At 39.6% G+C, this 15,836-nt stretch overlaps 2 protein-coding genes across 2 annotated transcripts in view; one reads left to right on the top strand and one right to left on the bottom strand.

The window, feature by feature from the left end:
• On the top strand, positions 1 to 1,873 carry ZAR1L (zygote arrest 1 like). Its single transcript, XM_031047760.2, has 4 exons — positions 1 to 579; positions 845 to 937; positions 1,077 to 1,151; positions 1,560 to 1,873. Exons 1-4 carry the CDS (start codon positions 1 to 3, stop codon positions 1,701 to 1,703), a joined length of 891 nt encoding a protein of 296 aa, XP_030903620.2. The 3' UTR covers positions 1,704 to 1,873.
• A 2,375-nt stretch (positions 1,874 to 4,248) lies between these two features.
• FRY (FRY microtubule binding protein) overlaps positions 4,249 to 15,836 on the bottom strand; it is a 162,477-nt gene continuing 150,889 nt past the window's right edge. Inside the window, exons 59-61 of the mRNA XM_005147610.3 lie at positions 8,551 to 8,661; positions 6,293 to 6,486; positions 4,249 to 5,715 (exon numbers count right to left, since the gene is read on the bottom strand). Of these exons, the coding sequence (XP_005147667.2) occupies positions 5,457 to 5,715; positions 6,293 to 6,486; positions 8,551 to 8,661 (564 nt within the window). The 3' untranslated portion in view covers positions 4,249 to 5,456. The remainder of the gene's footprint in view (positions 5,716 to 6,292; positions 6,487 to 8,550; positions 8,662 to 15,836) is intronic.

The following is a 15,836-nucleotide window of genomic DNA, read 5'->3' as shown; positions in this document are numbered from 1 at the left end:
ATGGAGGGCTTTGTCTATTCCCCCTTCAGCCCATTCTCCAGCTTCAGGCACAGCCTCATACCGAACCGCAATGGGGATCCGGCAGTGAAGCAGCCCAGCTGGAAGCAAGGCAAGAGCGGCGGCATCAGCCCTTTCCTTGGAGGGCCCCTCACCCCCGTGCCCTCCGACTACCTGGACAGCTGCCGCCGGGCCCAGCTCCAGGCCCTGCTGTCGCAGATGAGCCCGGGGATGGCGCCGCCGCTGAGCCGGACCAGCACCCGGGAGGCGGGCGTGCAGGTGACCATGCGGGTCGATGCCGCGGTGCAGTGTTCGTTGGGGCCGCGCACGCTGCCCGCCGGCCGCCCGCTGAGCCCCGGGGCCCGCGGCGCCCTGGGGCACCTCGGCCTCTACTCGCCCGTGACGGACAGGCACTTCTTCACGCTGCCGAGGATCGCCGCACCCCAGGAGAAGGAGGCAGCGGCCGAGACGACCCCCGAGGCGCAGGCGGTGGAGCATGACAGCAGGCATCAGGAGGAGGGGCAGACAGAGGCCGCGGTGCCGAGAACGGAGGCGGTGTTCCGCCGACGGGCTGCCTTCCAGGTGCGCAGAGGGGCTTCGAGGCCCGCTCCGGGCAGGAGTCGGGGAGCGAGCCGTGAAGCAGGGTGGAGGGAAACCTACCCCTAGGGAAAAGGCACAGCGGCCCTCAGCTTGGCTTCCCTCTGAGGTCGCGCATCACTGGCAGGGCTGGTACTCCCCAGCAGTCTCTACAGCAGGGAGCCTTCTGGCTGTGAGAAGAGGTGGTGTAGCGAGAGAGCGGGATGGGTGTTCTTGTGGTGTTGGCTGCTCATGAACTTTCCCTCTGCAGTTTTTGGAGCAGAAGTATGGCTATTTCCACTGCAAAGAATGCAACACCAGATGGGAGAGTGCTTATGTGTGGTGCATTTCTGGAAGCAACAAGGTAGGTAACCAGTCATTTCTTGCCCCTGAGACATGTAACAATGTCACCAAATCTGTGACAAATTGGATGCTTTGGCACAAATTTGGGTACTGAAAACCCTGAGTAAGTCTCTGTAGTAATCAAGGATTTTTTTTTTTAGGTGTACTTCAAGCAGCTATGTCGCAAATGCCAAAAGGCCTTCAATCCCTATCGAGTGGAAGCAATCCAGTGCCAGGTGAGTTGCAGATGTCAGTATCCTGGTAAAACTGACAGACTGTCATAAACTCTAATAGTTTACAATTGCTGAGTTAGGTTCTGACTTTCTCTGGAAGAGAGCTTGCTTTTGTCAAAGTACTGGGAAATGGTATTTGGGAAAGGTATAAGGAGGTAGGATTCCCTCTCCTGCAGATGGCTTACATTAATGGTTTTCTGTTCAGACAGTACTATGCCTAGCTACATGAAGGATAGGGTTGTGTGCTTCTAGGTGAGAAGGTTCTTACAGTTTAACTGCGTAGAGTTCTTACCATGAGCTCTTTTAAGTGTATTAGCTCAAATGTGTTGCTATGATTAAGGAAAACAAAATACCACTAACATGAAGTGAGCACTTTTGATCTACTACTAAAAGAATGTCTTGTTTCCTAAGACCTGTTCAAAGACTCATTGTTCCTGCCCTCAGAAGAAAAGACATGTTGATCTCAGGAGACCTCATCGCCAAGAACTCTGTGGCCGCTGCAAAGGCAAGAGGTTGTCCTGTGATAGCACTTACAGCTTCAAATACATTGTCTGATTTTTGTGCTCTCCTTCTGTTTTGTGCTTTGCTCTTTGTCAGTCTCTTACAATGTTTTGTCTTTAGGCTTTTGACCTGGCATTGGATAATGGATAAAGACTTTTGTACTATTTATAAAATATAAAACTTCATTGTATATATGCTGTGAATAAAATTCAGTAGGAGTGTGCTATCCCTTAATTTCATCTTGCTGGGATGAAATAGGAAAGTATATCTGGAAGGAAACAGATTTCCTAAAGCAAGTAAGTATTGTGTATAGTCTGCCTAAAGTGGGACAGAGTTTTTCCTTCAGTCACTCGAACTAATGTGGAAGATGCAAACGTAAATATATCTGTGTCTCTTCCCACTGCCTCTGTATATAAAGGCAATTTTTTCAAAAACTGTATCCTAGAAGGTTATGCCTGTAACATACACTCTTCCCTTGTATATTCCACGTCCTCCAAGTGAGCAGGGAAAATACTTTTTGAGCTGGGCTGTCTGTGACCGTGTAACACATTTTCTAGGCTTAATGTGTTCTAAAAGAGGAAGAACAAGCCTAGTGCCCCCAGTTCAGTACGAGTTTGTTCCTCAGAAGTGTTCTTGTTATTTGATGTACCTTCAGCATAGGTGGCTTGAATGTAATTGGAGGGAGTAGCAACATGCTTTCATGGAGACAAAATGTGTTTGGGAGAATCCTAATTGAAGTCCCAGTGTTATAGAAGCACAGTGGGGTATTACTCCCCCATAGTTCATAATGTCCTAGGGCTTCTGTGAGGCTTTGTTGGGAAGATACGGATTTCTGCTCTGACTGAAGTTTAGGAATGACGCTCAGGCAGGTAAATGGCTACATAACAGCTTTTGTTTTATCTGTGAAGAGCTATAGACTAGGGTAGAAGGAGCCCCTGGAGGTCTTTATACTCAGTGGAGGAAAACTTTAATTAAGTTGCTTAATGGATCATACTCTACCTCCAAGACAGTAATGATGGATGTATACTGGGTAGTCTGTTTTGTTCAACATCTTTACCAGTTTATCTGGAAGAGGTGTGAGTGTAGACCTGTCAAGTTTGTAGGTGATATCAAACTGGGGGGACCAGCTGATACAGCTGAGGGCAATACTGCCCTTTGGAGAGATATCATCAGGGATGGTCCAACAGGAGCCTTGTCTTATTTGGTAGGGACAAGAGGAAATTCCTATCCCAGGTGGGGAGAACCCTTTGCAGTGACACAGACAGGGGACTGTTGGCAGGGGGACTTTCTTGACTATATGTAAAGAGCCATTGGAGCAGCAGAAGCGATTGTCCCACTATTCAGTACTTACTAGATCACGTCTAGATTTATTACTGTATCCAGTTTGGGGCTCTCCAAGTAAGGATTTTGATCAACTGAAAGGAGTTCAGTGGAGGCCACCAAGCTGGTCATCGGGCTGGAGCACTTGCTTTGTGAGATATTGAAAGAAATGCGTGTACTCAGTCTGAAGCAGCAAAGGGGCACCTAACAGTAGCTTGCCCAGTTATAGTAATTGAGGGAAGATGAAGCCAGGCACTTCAGTGTGGCTTGGAATAGCTGCCTGAGAGTCAACACACATAAAACTAGATGGGTGCAGACAGGATAAAGGAAAACCTTTTCCACCATGAGAACACTCAAGTACAACAGGTTGTCTAGGGAGGCTGTGCACTCTCTATCCTTGAATTTTTTCAAGACCCAAATGGATAAAGGCCTAAATAAGCTGGTCTGATCTCATGGTTGACCCTGCTTCAAAGGGAAGACTGGACTGTATGACCTTAGGTACCTTTCTACCTGACTTTTCCTGTGACTGTGAGCTGTAAAATACCATTCTGCTAAGTGGCAGACCAGGTCTCAGCTTTCACCAACCACTAAAACTTTTTGCAGACCACCCCCATTACAGTTCCAAATAGCCTTCAAAAGTGAAATATGCAACGGAATTTTCAAGATGATTTTAACCATTGCAGATTATTTTACTCAGAAAAATAGCTGTATGATTTGCCTTGCGTTTATTTTGACCTGCAACTGTGACTGTGCTGCAGAGCTGTATGGAATGCAAAACTAGGAACCCTGTAAAAAAAGTTGATTCCACCCTTTTGCATCAATACAAGTACTTTTCAAGTTTCACATACAATGGTGGAAGTGTTCTGAAAATGAAGAAGGGGTGCAAGAGAGAGGGCTTTATTGCATTCTCAGAGGTGAGGCTGACGTATCAGGCTGGACAGCTTTTCTTTGCATTTAGTGTAAGAAAAAAACCCACCCAAACCCAGCACTGGAAAGAACAGGACCATTACTGATGTTTTTAACAGAAACAAACCTTCACCTCTATTTTGGATTTTTTTTTTTTTGTTATGAAACTGCTTTAGCCAGTGTCCTCTTCCTGGGTGAGTTGCAACTACAGACTGACAATAAAGCCATAGCATTTCTCACTGGTATGTTTCAGTGTAATGAATGGTTTCACCATAAGTGTTGGAAAAGGTGTCTTGGGGCTGCTGATCATGGATACCATCTGCAGCAGTATAGATTCAGACAAGAACACAATCTTCACAAGAGGCACATACTCTGTTGTGATTATATATGACTTTTATATTTTAGTTAAATGGATGTACTGATCCAAATATCAACCAAAGTTACTTCACAAAAACCTTAAGTGTATTTACAGAGTGAATAAGTTACATAGTTGTCAGAATAAAAGTGTCTCAGATGTGCAACAGATTTACATGCATACATTTAACACTGGACAGCAGTTAAATGTAAGAAAAAAACCCATACAGGTATGACTTTTATATATACATTACAAATAAAATAAGATATCTCTTTAAAGAAACTTAACATGAGAACTTGCATTTCACGTTAATATTTTTATTTTTTATACTAAAAATTTATATTAAATAAAAATATGCATGCATAACAGTTCAAAAGATTTGACTCTGTGATGGGACTTTCTCCTACAAAATGGCAAGTTAAATTAGATCAAACATCCTTTAATAGTATAAATATATTCATAAAAGCAACCCTCTAGTAAAAAGCAGCCAAGGTCCTTTAAAAAAAACAACAAAAACAGAAAATCTACCAAGACCACTCATGATGCTTGGGGGGCCTAAGAACAGACCTTTGCAATATGATCCAGTACCTTCAGAGACAGTAGCCTAGTAACATTAGGAAATGTACTTCATAGCAGCTCGTTGTTTTAAGATACAGTAATCATATTCAAATTACAGTGTACATTAAACTGTAGTCCATTTACAATTTGTTTCATATACATAGGCTCTCAGCTTTTGACCAACAAGCTTGTAAGATTCTGTGGCCAGCTTCATTCTGCCCATCTTTCACTCTACCAAATAAGAGAAAAAAGGAAAACAATGTACAAGTTGTTTTTTTTTAACAAAAAAATATTATTTAGTGAAGGAAACATTGCACTTTTGCCAACCTAAAATTAATTTGCTATAAAGGAAGTATTGTTCAGTGTAGTAGGCTTTGGTATGCAATGGAAGTCACTTCTTCAGTAGTGAGTTGCAGTTGCTCAGTGAAATGCTAACTGATTTTTGTGCAACACAGAACAAAGGATGTTGTCCCAAATGCTCTATGCTACCTTTGTCCTTACAGTATTGCTACACATTTGAAGTTCAGCCCATCTCTTTTTAGAAGAAATCCTAAATGTAACAAGAGTGAGTACAGTTTGACCAAACCTTTGTAAGGCTGAGAAAACATTGAGCCACCTCACTCCAACAGGGCAGCACTCCCAGCTTGAAAGAGGACACAAGAGTCCTGTCAGAGACTTGTGCCGGAAACGCTGGAGTCTGGAAGAAAAGTATTGATGACCCGGTAACTCTGAGCTCTGCGGATCATGTCGCGGATCTCTATATTCAGTTCCATTAATTTGGTACAGATTTCAGTCAGGCTCTGGTTGGAGCCCACCAGTGCATAGGTGCCCGTCTGACCCAAGGTTTGGTGCCTGAAGTAAATGTTCAGTAGTGTCTGGACTTCATCATCAGAGCTACTTCCAAAGATATCATTGGGCCACAAAATCCTGTGATCAAACAGGAAGAGAATGTGTGTATATTAGCATAGCACAGCACAGCTGGATGCTAGGTGATAGAGATCTCTAAAAGGAGAACTGACTCACACATGCTTATAAGCCAAAACCAACTCACTGGTTTATGCTACTCATTTGTTAGTCTGTTATCAAGCACTGAAATCACATAAAAGCACAACTCTTACTATCTAAAACCAAAAAGCTTAAGAAAACTCATTCAAATAAGTGGAACTGGGCTGAATGTTAGCTGATGTCAATGACATTCACCTATAAGGAATTAGTTCTGTAAAAATATTCTTAAGAGCCTCACAGAAGTACTTTTGATCTACTCAGTGTAATTAAACACCTTAATTGTTGCAAGCATACATGTTTGTATTACTGATTTGATACTGTTACTTGTGGCACACTGCTGCAAAAGTTAGTAGTATCAATGCCCCCATGTACCTTCTTGAAACAGTCAATTAATTATGGTGACTCAGCACATTACATTTAGTGTAAAGTTAGGAAGGTAATAAATGCATACTTTTCTAATAACTCGAAAGCCTAATATGAGCCATGTAGCAAAACTTGCCTGCATTCTCTTATTTGTCGCACAGCTTTAACAAGTTCATTGTTTTTCAAGCACTCCAGCATGGACTGAATAGCTGCTTCTGTAGAATTGAATGTGGGCTCAGATTCCATCATCAGAGGTTCAGCTGCAATTGCAGCAGTAGCATCCTTAAGGTTTTTCTTCAACTCACTCAGTTCTCTTGACATATTTAACAGCTGTTGCAAGGAGAGAAATGAGAGATGGGTATTTTAATTCTCCATAGGCACCAAAGACAGTAGCTATTTCAAGCCTGTACTATATTGGATGTATGGAAAAGATCCTCTTTTAACACATGGGCATTTCTTGACCTCTGAGCTCTGTACAATATAGGGAAGACACAAACTACAGATTTTTAAGCTTTGTGCTTCCTTTAACACTATACTGTATTTTTGATTTGCTAAAATGCAAGAGTACATCTAAACAATCTTTTATTTTTCACCCCTGCTACTTTTTCATTCCATAGTGGAATGTTTAAGAAAACATAAGACTTCTCCTAGCAATGATGCTGTGTCATTTATTTACAAACACATGCAGCATCTGACATGATTAACAAATGGACAGGAATTGTATAATCCTCTGTAGACTTCAAAGTTCACATGACACAAGACTCACAAGGAAGTTAACAGTTAATTTCTAAAGTCTACCTTTTCATGCTCATACATCCTAAAAATAAGCTCTCTTACATAAACTAATGATGGAACTTCCTTTCAGTAATAGCTTATGGCTCCAGCAAAATATGTGAATTTCATGGTAAAACAGCTCTTTCCCATATTATTGTTTTGCAGTTTCACAGGCTGCATTATTTGTAAGATTTCTAACTGTGAAATACAGTTACTGAAATCGATTCTCTTATAAGGAACACAAAATATTTCTAAAATTTAAGACTATTTTAAGATGCCTCCTGTCCTGTGTTCTCTTAAAAGTGGACATCCTAGTTACAACGAGCCAGCCTTCAGAACAGTGCCTTAAGATAAAATAAATATCCAAGCTCTTTGTATTGCTACAGCATACCTGATAAACCAATTTTTATTTAGAGAGACTCTCTAAGCTATTGGAATGTCATAAAATATATTTATAGCTTCAAATTTGTTTTACAGCTACAAAGTACAATAACTTCTTCCCCTCATTAGTTTAAAATATATACACTTTAGCAGGAGAAACATACATATGGAATGGCAAGTTAAATCTTTCCTTAGATGATTCTCATTCAGCTTAAAGTAATCACCTCAAATATATTTCAAAGGATTTTATATTTTATGCAATTGCTGAAATAAACTTTACTAACAGTATTGTTCTTGTGATCTGTTTATTTTAGAGAAAGATACATAGATTTATCTAAAAACAAATGGCTACTCGGGTCAAAAGCAATAGTGTGCTGTGTGAAAAATACATAAAGAGGAAAGATTGTAAAAATCACAGTGTGAAAAAGATGACATTAAGGTATTTAGTTAATTATATATTTAAAATAGATTTAATATTCAATGTTTAATGTAAACATTAAACAGATTTCAATGTATTTATCTAGATAATAAGAACAGACAGTATGTTTGCAGTCAAACTATAAAGTAGTTCTATGCTACACATCTTTGCTCAGGTATGAGAGGATGCAAAACTATTTAATAGCTGTTTGTCAAAAACTGCTGCTGATGTTTCTAGTATAATGCACATGCAGTGGAGGCAGTTTATATGGCTGGAAATTACAATACATTATTCCAGCAAAACCATTAATTTTGCACCCAGATTAAGATTATATTTTGTTGTTTCCATGCTAACAAGTGCTCCTGGTTTAAGTGTCTCCACAAAGTTCAGAGAAAATCAGTCATGACGTAGGAAAAGGCTGTTTTCTGTATGTGTAATGAAGGTTCATTTTCCTAAAAATTAAGGCCTCATTTAAAATAAAAATAAAACACTTGAAGATGTTCACACAGAGTAAGTCCCCAGTACATGTAAAGTGTGTGAGTGAGGTCACATTTCACGTATCATACTAGTTTGTTACCATTGACCAAAATGACTTTTGAAGACTGAATGTATAAAAGATCACAGTCTCTGAAAGTACAATTACAAGAAATACAGTCTCTTGACTATATTTTAATGCAGATGCTGCTGTACTGAAGGATTTTGTCTGCAAACTTATATTCAGGGTGAAATGATGTAATCTTTGGTGTAAGTCCATAGAAAGAAATAAGAACATGAAAGTAAAGTGTTTTTTTCACTGTAAGACTTTTTAGTTTGTTACATACCTCTGGCATGGAACTGACTTCATGCACTTGTCCGATAAGTTTACAATAGGACTGAAAAAGCAACAGCAGCTGGAAGTGCAGTTTATATAATCTCTGACACAGTTCCAATTGCTAAGGAAAGATTTGTGGAAGAAAAATCATAAAGATCAGTGAGTTAGGCTAATTTTCAATAACTAATAAAACACATTGAGATAGTCCAGTTCTCAGAAAACATTGTTTTACTGGAGTATAATCAAATACTGTTTCAGAAAACAACATTCTTCTGCAGGTAACTCATATATGACATTGAAAATAAAAATTAGGATGGCTAGCTCTCATGTAACACACATCAGCATCAATCTAAAAGCAGTTTTATATAGGTTAGCTTCACTATCTCAAATTTGCAGCTGGAAAGCAGATGCAGAATATGGGGAAAATTACTTTGCTGCATGAAACAAAACTCTTTAAAATTTCAGAAATGGCCAAAGACTATTTCTTGAGAGGGTGGAAATCCAAGAGAGAAGCAATGAAGTAGTTGGCTAAGAGGTCAAAGTTTCTGCCTGCTTCTTTAAGGGAAGAGGGAGAGAGGCAATAAATCCATCCAGGAGCAGTCAGTAGGAAGTGCCAACTCTGTAACTTAAACCTCAGCTCGTGGATTTTCCATCACTTTAAGGAAACCATACAAATGATGGATGGATTTTAATGTGTAAGAGGACCTCTGGCTTCTACAATGTATTCTCTCAGATTAAGTATATACTGTTCTATGTATATTAAATTGTTTCTTCCAGTGAGATGCACAGTGCCACACAAAAGGTGTTGGGCACATTGAAGTAACATGTGATGGGCACATTGAAGTAACATGTGATGGGCACATCTGCCAGAGGACTCAGTATGTTTATGACCATGGTATTCATGTGCCTTTCAGGAGGGGAAATCTGATAGTTCCACAGCTGGATCATGATGGGGAATGGGAGGCATATTTGATCTTTGGCAAATTACAGAAGAAGTGAAACTTCTGCAAGTACAATTGCATGCCAAACATGACAGAGAAGGAGAAGCAGCAATTAATGTCTTTGCTTCCTTAAAGCACTTCATACATGCTTAGCTATCAGCATGTACTTCAGCTACTTGCTGAACCAAACAGCAAATGCCAGCATAAATACTTTGAAAGTACTTTAGAAACATGATGTTAATTTGAATGAAGTTCTTATTTACATATGGTTCAATATTTAAGTGCCAGGGTTTTTATTAATAAGTCAAAATTAGAACTGTAATGTTATGCATTTCCAGTTTCAAAATTTCTGTACCATCCATACAAGGCTGAGGTCAAGGAGATGTTCTTTGGCAAATTTCAGCTTTGTTTGTCAGGGAGGAGTGGACGCCAATCACCATCTACAAACAGTCATCCAAGGGCACTGATAAAATCAAGTAGAGGTCATTTCCTTCTGAAGGAGGTTTATAGAGGAGAATGGGATCAAGAGGAGAGTGCCAAGCCATGGGGTGTCAGCCTGGCAAGGTTTGTCTTGCTGAAGGCCTGGCAGACAGGGCTGCTTGCATGTCAGCCTTGCTCTGCCACAGCAGTGTAACTCAGCACTGTAAATTTGTCTGGTCTGAGCTCTGTGGTGATAAACTGTTTCTGGTTTCTAAGTTGGTGTGTTTTATGTTTGTTATTGGTGGTCAGGGTTGGAGTGTTCCTCCTGTCCCAAATGGAATCCCACACACCTGATATGACAGCAAAGACCCACAGGAAGTGAAGGAAGGCCCATAGTGGGGAAAAAAGGGAGGGAGTGGCTGTGCAACCTGCTAGGACAGAATAGACTCATGGGCAGGGGCAAAACCTATTGGTGGCCAGGAGAACAAAGAGGTAAGGCATGAAAGATGCTGCCTGTTAAATAAACCTGCCCAGTGGCCATTCTCTGTAACTGAGGCCACAGAGCACCACCACGCTTGCATTTGTGTGGCTGATCATTCTCCTCCCAAAATAAAGAGTGAATGTTTAGATACAACCTCCTGGAAATGGTTCTGGCTTCTGTCTTACTCCAACCATGCTCTCCATGTCAGGGGCTGGCTGGCACCCCAGGCAGGGAAGGTGCTAACTGTTCACCCCTAATACCAGCCTGGGGACATACGCTTGCTCTGTGGTCCTTTTTTAACTGGAACACAGCCCCAGGTTCTCCAACAGAGATTCAATTCACTCTATTCAAATTTTGGAGAACCAGCAACATTATGTAAGAGTTACATACGCATCTACTTGAAGCCGTCAAGGAGTTAAAAGTTAATTGAAAACCAAGACACAGCACAACATAAGATAAAAATCTTAAGATAGCTCGGCATGTAACACATGACTTTTTTTCAGTCCTTACAGAACAATAATTCAGTTTCACCCTTCTGGTTGCTAACCTGAGTGAAAACAAACTAAGGTCAAATCAAGTCAAGTTTGAATCAGTATTTAGTTGCTGTATCAAGCAATTCCATCTTTGTTCTTCCTAAGTATTAGAAACCAATAGTGGTGAAACTATTAAACAACATATAAACAAACCCAATTTAAACCATAACTATATGTCAGCTCTAAATTGTAGATTTTCATTAGGCCAAATTGAGAGTTATGGATTCTAAAATAACAAAAAAGTTATCTTTCACTCCAGCATATGACATACATTTAAATGCTTGACTTTAAAAAAAATTATGTAAATGACCACTTAAAACATATGGAGGTGTCAGAACTTTGGTGCAGTATTTTTAGATTTCACAAAACACACATTAGTAAATTATTTTAGTCACTGTATGTAGAACCACAAGTTCTACAGGAAAATTATAACGAAAAAGGAAAACATGCTTAGAAGTAAAACAGTATAACTGGGGTGTATTAGTCCATCTACAGATGGACAAAGAATATGAAAGAACTTCAACTTACTGCAAGAGATTCCATTTGCTACACAGCAAGCATGGCACAGGAGAAAAGGAAAGGAAAGAAAGTATAGTGTCAGTGAAATGCATGCAATAGGAAGCACAGCCCATCTTTAATAGCATAACTTGTCAGCAGTATTAGCAATGCTTGCCTCAACCTGGTAACTGGTTGGAAATATCACATACAACATGCACAGCATTCTTAATAAAATCAAACTTTAATTCTAATGGTAAATTCCAGTCTAAATACCCTCAGTTAGATCTTCAGATTTATTAGTTCTGATTTATCCCACTCAGTAAATGCTGTAACTAACAAACACAATGACATCTGCCCAGTTATAACCTGATGTCAGCGCATATGCACGTAGTGTTATAAAACATTTGGAATTCTTATTAAAATTATTTACCTTACCATCTGTACAAAGGCAACAAACACAGAAATGTGAAATAATGCTAACTTTGTATAGCCTGACAAAGTGTTCCATTCTGGTTTCTTTCCATGGGCCTTACTATTAAAAAATGTATGAAAAGTATTGTCCCAGTCCTGCCCTACTCTTCTGTAAAACCATGACAAACTATGCTTGAAGCTCTTGTGATATTTAATTTCATGCCTTTTACATTGTTTGAATAGTTCTCTTCTTCTATTTAGTACTCTTGAAAAAGCCCCTTTCTATCTTGGCTTCCATGCAGTTCACATAAATTAAGCTTTGCAAAGCTAAATTCAAGATAAGAGGACATGAGCAGACAGATCACTGTGCTCTAATAAATTCACAGGTGTGCTGGCTTGTGTTTTTCCAATCTTGTTTGTCTCTGTCTCAGCTCTTCTGAAGTTTAGTGTGCCACCAAGTTTCATTTGGACTTTCAAAAAGATTGTAATCCACATATAATTTCTATTTTGTCATGGAATTGACATTAAAGAAGGCGGGGGGATGGTGGGGGGCAGGAGGGGGAAGAGGGGAGAGAAGCAGCAAGTAAGTGAATTCCATGATTTTTTTTTCCAGAAAACACTGTCTTCTCTGTACTGCTTCCAAAACCATGGCAAGCAAAAAAAAAGGGTGGGAAAGGGGTTTCACATTACATGAAAAACCCTTCTTCACAGAAAGAAAAAATACTGGATACAAAATCTCCCTAAACTATACTGATGTTTAACTCCATATTGCTCTATAATTTCATGAGTGTAACTAATTTTCCTCTTTCTTTCAGCATAAAATGAAATATTCCTTTGAAGTTGAAAAGACACTAATTGTTCTTTTAGTCCCAAGCAGCAAGGGCTCAGGTAGAATGATTCTAGCCTTCACTCGTGTTCTCAATGTCTAGCTTAATTCCTATAGTAAATGAAGTACTGGTTTAGATTAGTTGATAGACACTACACCGTTAGTGGTCTGGGCAACTGAAAATACCAAATGTTTAGAGTATTTGGATCACTCACACAGTCCTTTAATCAGCTAGTAAATGCTGCACCTAAGGAGGATGCAGCAACACTCTGATTTAGTTTTTTTATCAAGACAGAGAATTACTATTCTGTACAATTAGCAGACAAGGAAGACAGCAAAGCACTAATTTTTAGATCATGGGTCTTCTTGCTTTTTCAAGGAATCATTTTTACATGCTGGAAAGAGATAAGAGTTACACAATTACTTCTTAAGACATTAACACTGATGACTACACAGTCTTCAGTTATTTACTGGCACAGAAGAGTCCTACTGTAACAAAATAACTGCTGTGTGCAAGGGGCTATTAATTATAAGTGCATTTTATTAAGGCATTCTATTTGATGTGACGTGCCAGAGGACAAAAGCTTTTCCCACAGTCTAGGAAAGTGGGTATATATAAAAATTTGTGTATATATCAGAGAGAAAAAGAGATCCAGCATATGCTGTGCATTCTTAAATATCCGTTGGACTTGAAGGACAGTAGAAACTATTCTGTTTGGGGAAATCTATAACACATATGTGTGCCTCCTTTAGGAAAGCTGCCTGCATGAGCCAATTTTACCTCCCTGTCAATCCATAGGTCTGTCAAATAGCTGTCAGATAATTGTTACTGATTATTAAGAATGTCTAACTTAACAATGAGACTCACTGTGTCTTGAGTTTTACTCTAACTCAACTCAATTCCAGATGACTATGGTCCCAAGAAGTACACCTCCAGTCTTACTGGCAGCCTAGAGTAATTGAACGTTTAGCCACAGGAAAAATCATAGCAACAGCTGCATTCTGACTTTTTAGGGCAAGTTTTTATGGTGTGCAGCATGTTGTAAATATCCATTAAGAGTCTGAGTTTGCAAAGCCCACATCCATTAGCTTGCAGTGGGCTTTGGGACAAGCAAGGTTTAAGGAAGGTGTATACTGACTTTGGACTTGCAGAGTAAACTGAATGGCTCACTGCGAGATAAATACTTACTTGAATTAGCAGTTTTAATTGACAAGGAAAAAAGGGACATCCTATGTATTTCTTTTCCAGAGAAAAAGACCCAAACAAAACTAGACTGACTAGATTCAATAAAAGCCTTGTTTTGTAAGATTGAAGAGTGTATCGATAACTGTACTCATCTGAGACTGTTACCCCTGGACAGACAGCACAATGTCTGTCACAATATGTCCAGTTAATCTTTTTTCTATCAACTGACTCCTATGTCCTTAAGACTCTGCTGTTCAATGTAGCAGCAAAGCTTACAAATCAGAGACACATCCAAATCATGTAATCTATTGCAAGAATAAGAGGATGTGGGAGGGGAAAGACATTCTGGGACATGAAGCTTTCACCCAATTTCAGAAAAGTTGCTAGCTCCAGCAGCTGACCTAGACAACTTCTATTTCAAGCTTCTTCAATGTCAGAACAAGCAACCTCTGCCTTTGCCCATTTTTAGTAACAGTAACAATAGTCAGCAAATCATGTGCAATTATTTTGAAATAAGATCTGATTAGAGAAACTGATGCCAAGTTAGATACCAGCATCAGCAGGCACTTGTGATGCAACCGCTTGTGCTAATGGTGAATTTGGTCTTATGTCTTGTCTGTAGAGGGGACTATTTTTACCTTGAGCTTTTTACCAAGCGGAGAGTTCTGAGAGCAAGGTGTTGCTTTTCTTCTCCTTATGATTATTTATGAACCTTTTCCAGAAGCAGACAGGTTTTGTGCTTAGCTAAGCATTGTTTTTTTTTTTAGGCCAGAAGTCTTCAGCAGGATTTCAGGCCCTAGTCTAACCCTCAATGAGTTTAAGCAGGATCCCTTGTGACTACCATGGTTTTTCCTACCATTATTAGATTCTTTAGCTTTCAGGCTGAAGAGAAAATGAGAGGAAAAATACTACTTGACAGTCTAGGAGTAATTTTTCCTTGTCCCTTCCTAATCAAATTCCTCAGTTTCCCTGGACATTTCCTCCCATTACACTTTTGTTGAATGAACAGACTGTTTCATAGGAAAGTGCTGCTTCAACTGAGAGATAAATGAGAAAGGGAAAAAAGGAAAGATCCCTATTGGTCAAAGACCTACCATCCTGTCAACTTCCAAGGAATAATGCATTTTGGGCTGAAGGAACAATGATGGGGAGAAACCAGGGACTTCTGAAGGAGTGGGAAACTTCTCTTTTCAGTCTGTTTGACAAGTAGTAAAAATACTAAACTTGGCTTCACAAAACACACATTTAATTCTGAAACAGAGAACACCTAGCTGAAGACAACACCACGTAAGTGGAACATGACATTTACTAACTTCTAGATGCATTTAGGCCAGCTATTTGAGCTCAATTCACATTTATTTCTTCTCTTCAGCACTCTTTCTCCTTTACTTTTTCAAAAAAGTATATGTAGATGATCAACATGCATGTTCCAACAGTTACACCTTCCTATGCATACTTTATCTCCCTCTCCAGATGTACTTGCAGGAGAGGTAGTAGCATATATTCCAGGTCTCTTTTTCAGATTTGGGAATAGTTCACTTGTAACTTCCCTGTACACAATTCCTATTACAGAATAGACAGTATCTTATTTAAATGCACTGGAAGCTGCCCATCACTTTTGCTGGTGCCAGTGACAGGTGGGGAAAATTGAACAGTTTCCCCACTGCCTGTGATTGCAGCCACAGGACTTATTAGCAAAATATATTTGCTAATAAGGTAAAGGAAGCCAAAATGCAGGAGTGGCAAGGGCTTGGGATTCTTGGGAAATAGCATAGAAAATAAAAATCAGGGAAGTTCAAAGATGGGAAGACAAATACATAGAAGTGGGAAGAGAGGTTCAGATAAAACTAGAAGAAATAAAGTGAACTGGGGGAGAAGACAAACTAACATAAGAATAAACCAAAGTATTTGACAAAAATGGTTACAATAGTCAGTTGTGTGCTCTGAAATTGTCACCATTATCTTTTATAAGTTAAAATATATGGAAAGAGGAGATGTCA

Source organism: Melopsittacus undulatus, chromosome 2 (assembly GCF_012275295.1).
Source record: "Melopsittacus undulatus isolate bMelUnd1 chromosome 2, bMelUnd1.mat.Z, whole genome shotgun sequence".
Lineage (NCBI taxonomy): Eukaryota > Metazoa > Chordata > Aves > Psittaciformes > Psittaculidae > Melopsittacus > Melopsittacus undulatus.
This window is presented reverse-complemented; position numbering and strand designations above follow the sequence as displayed.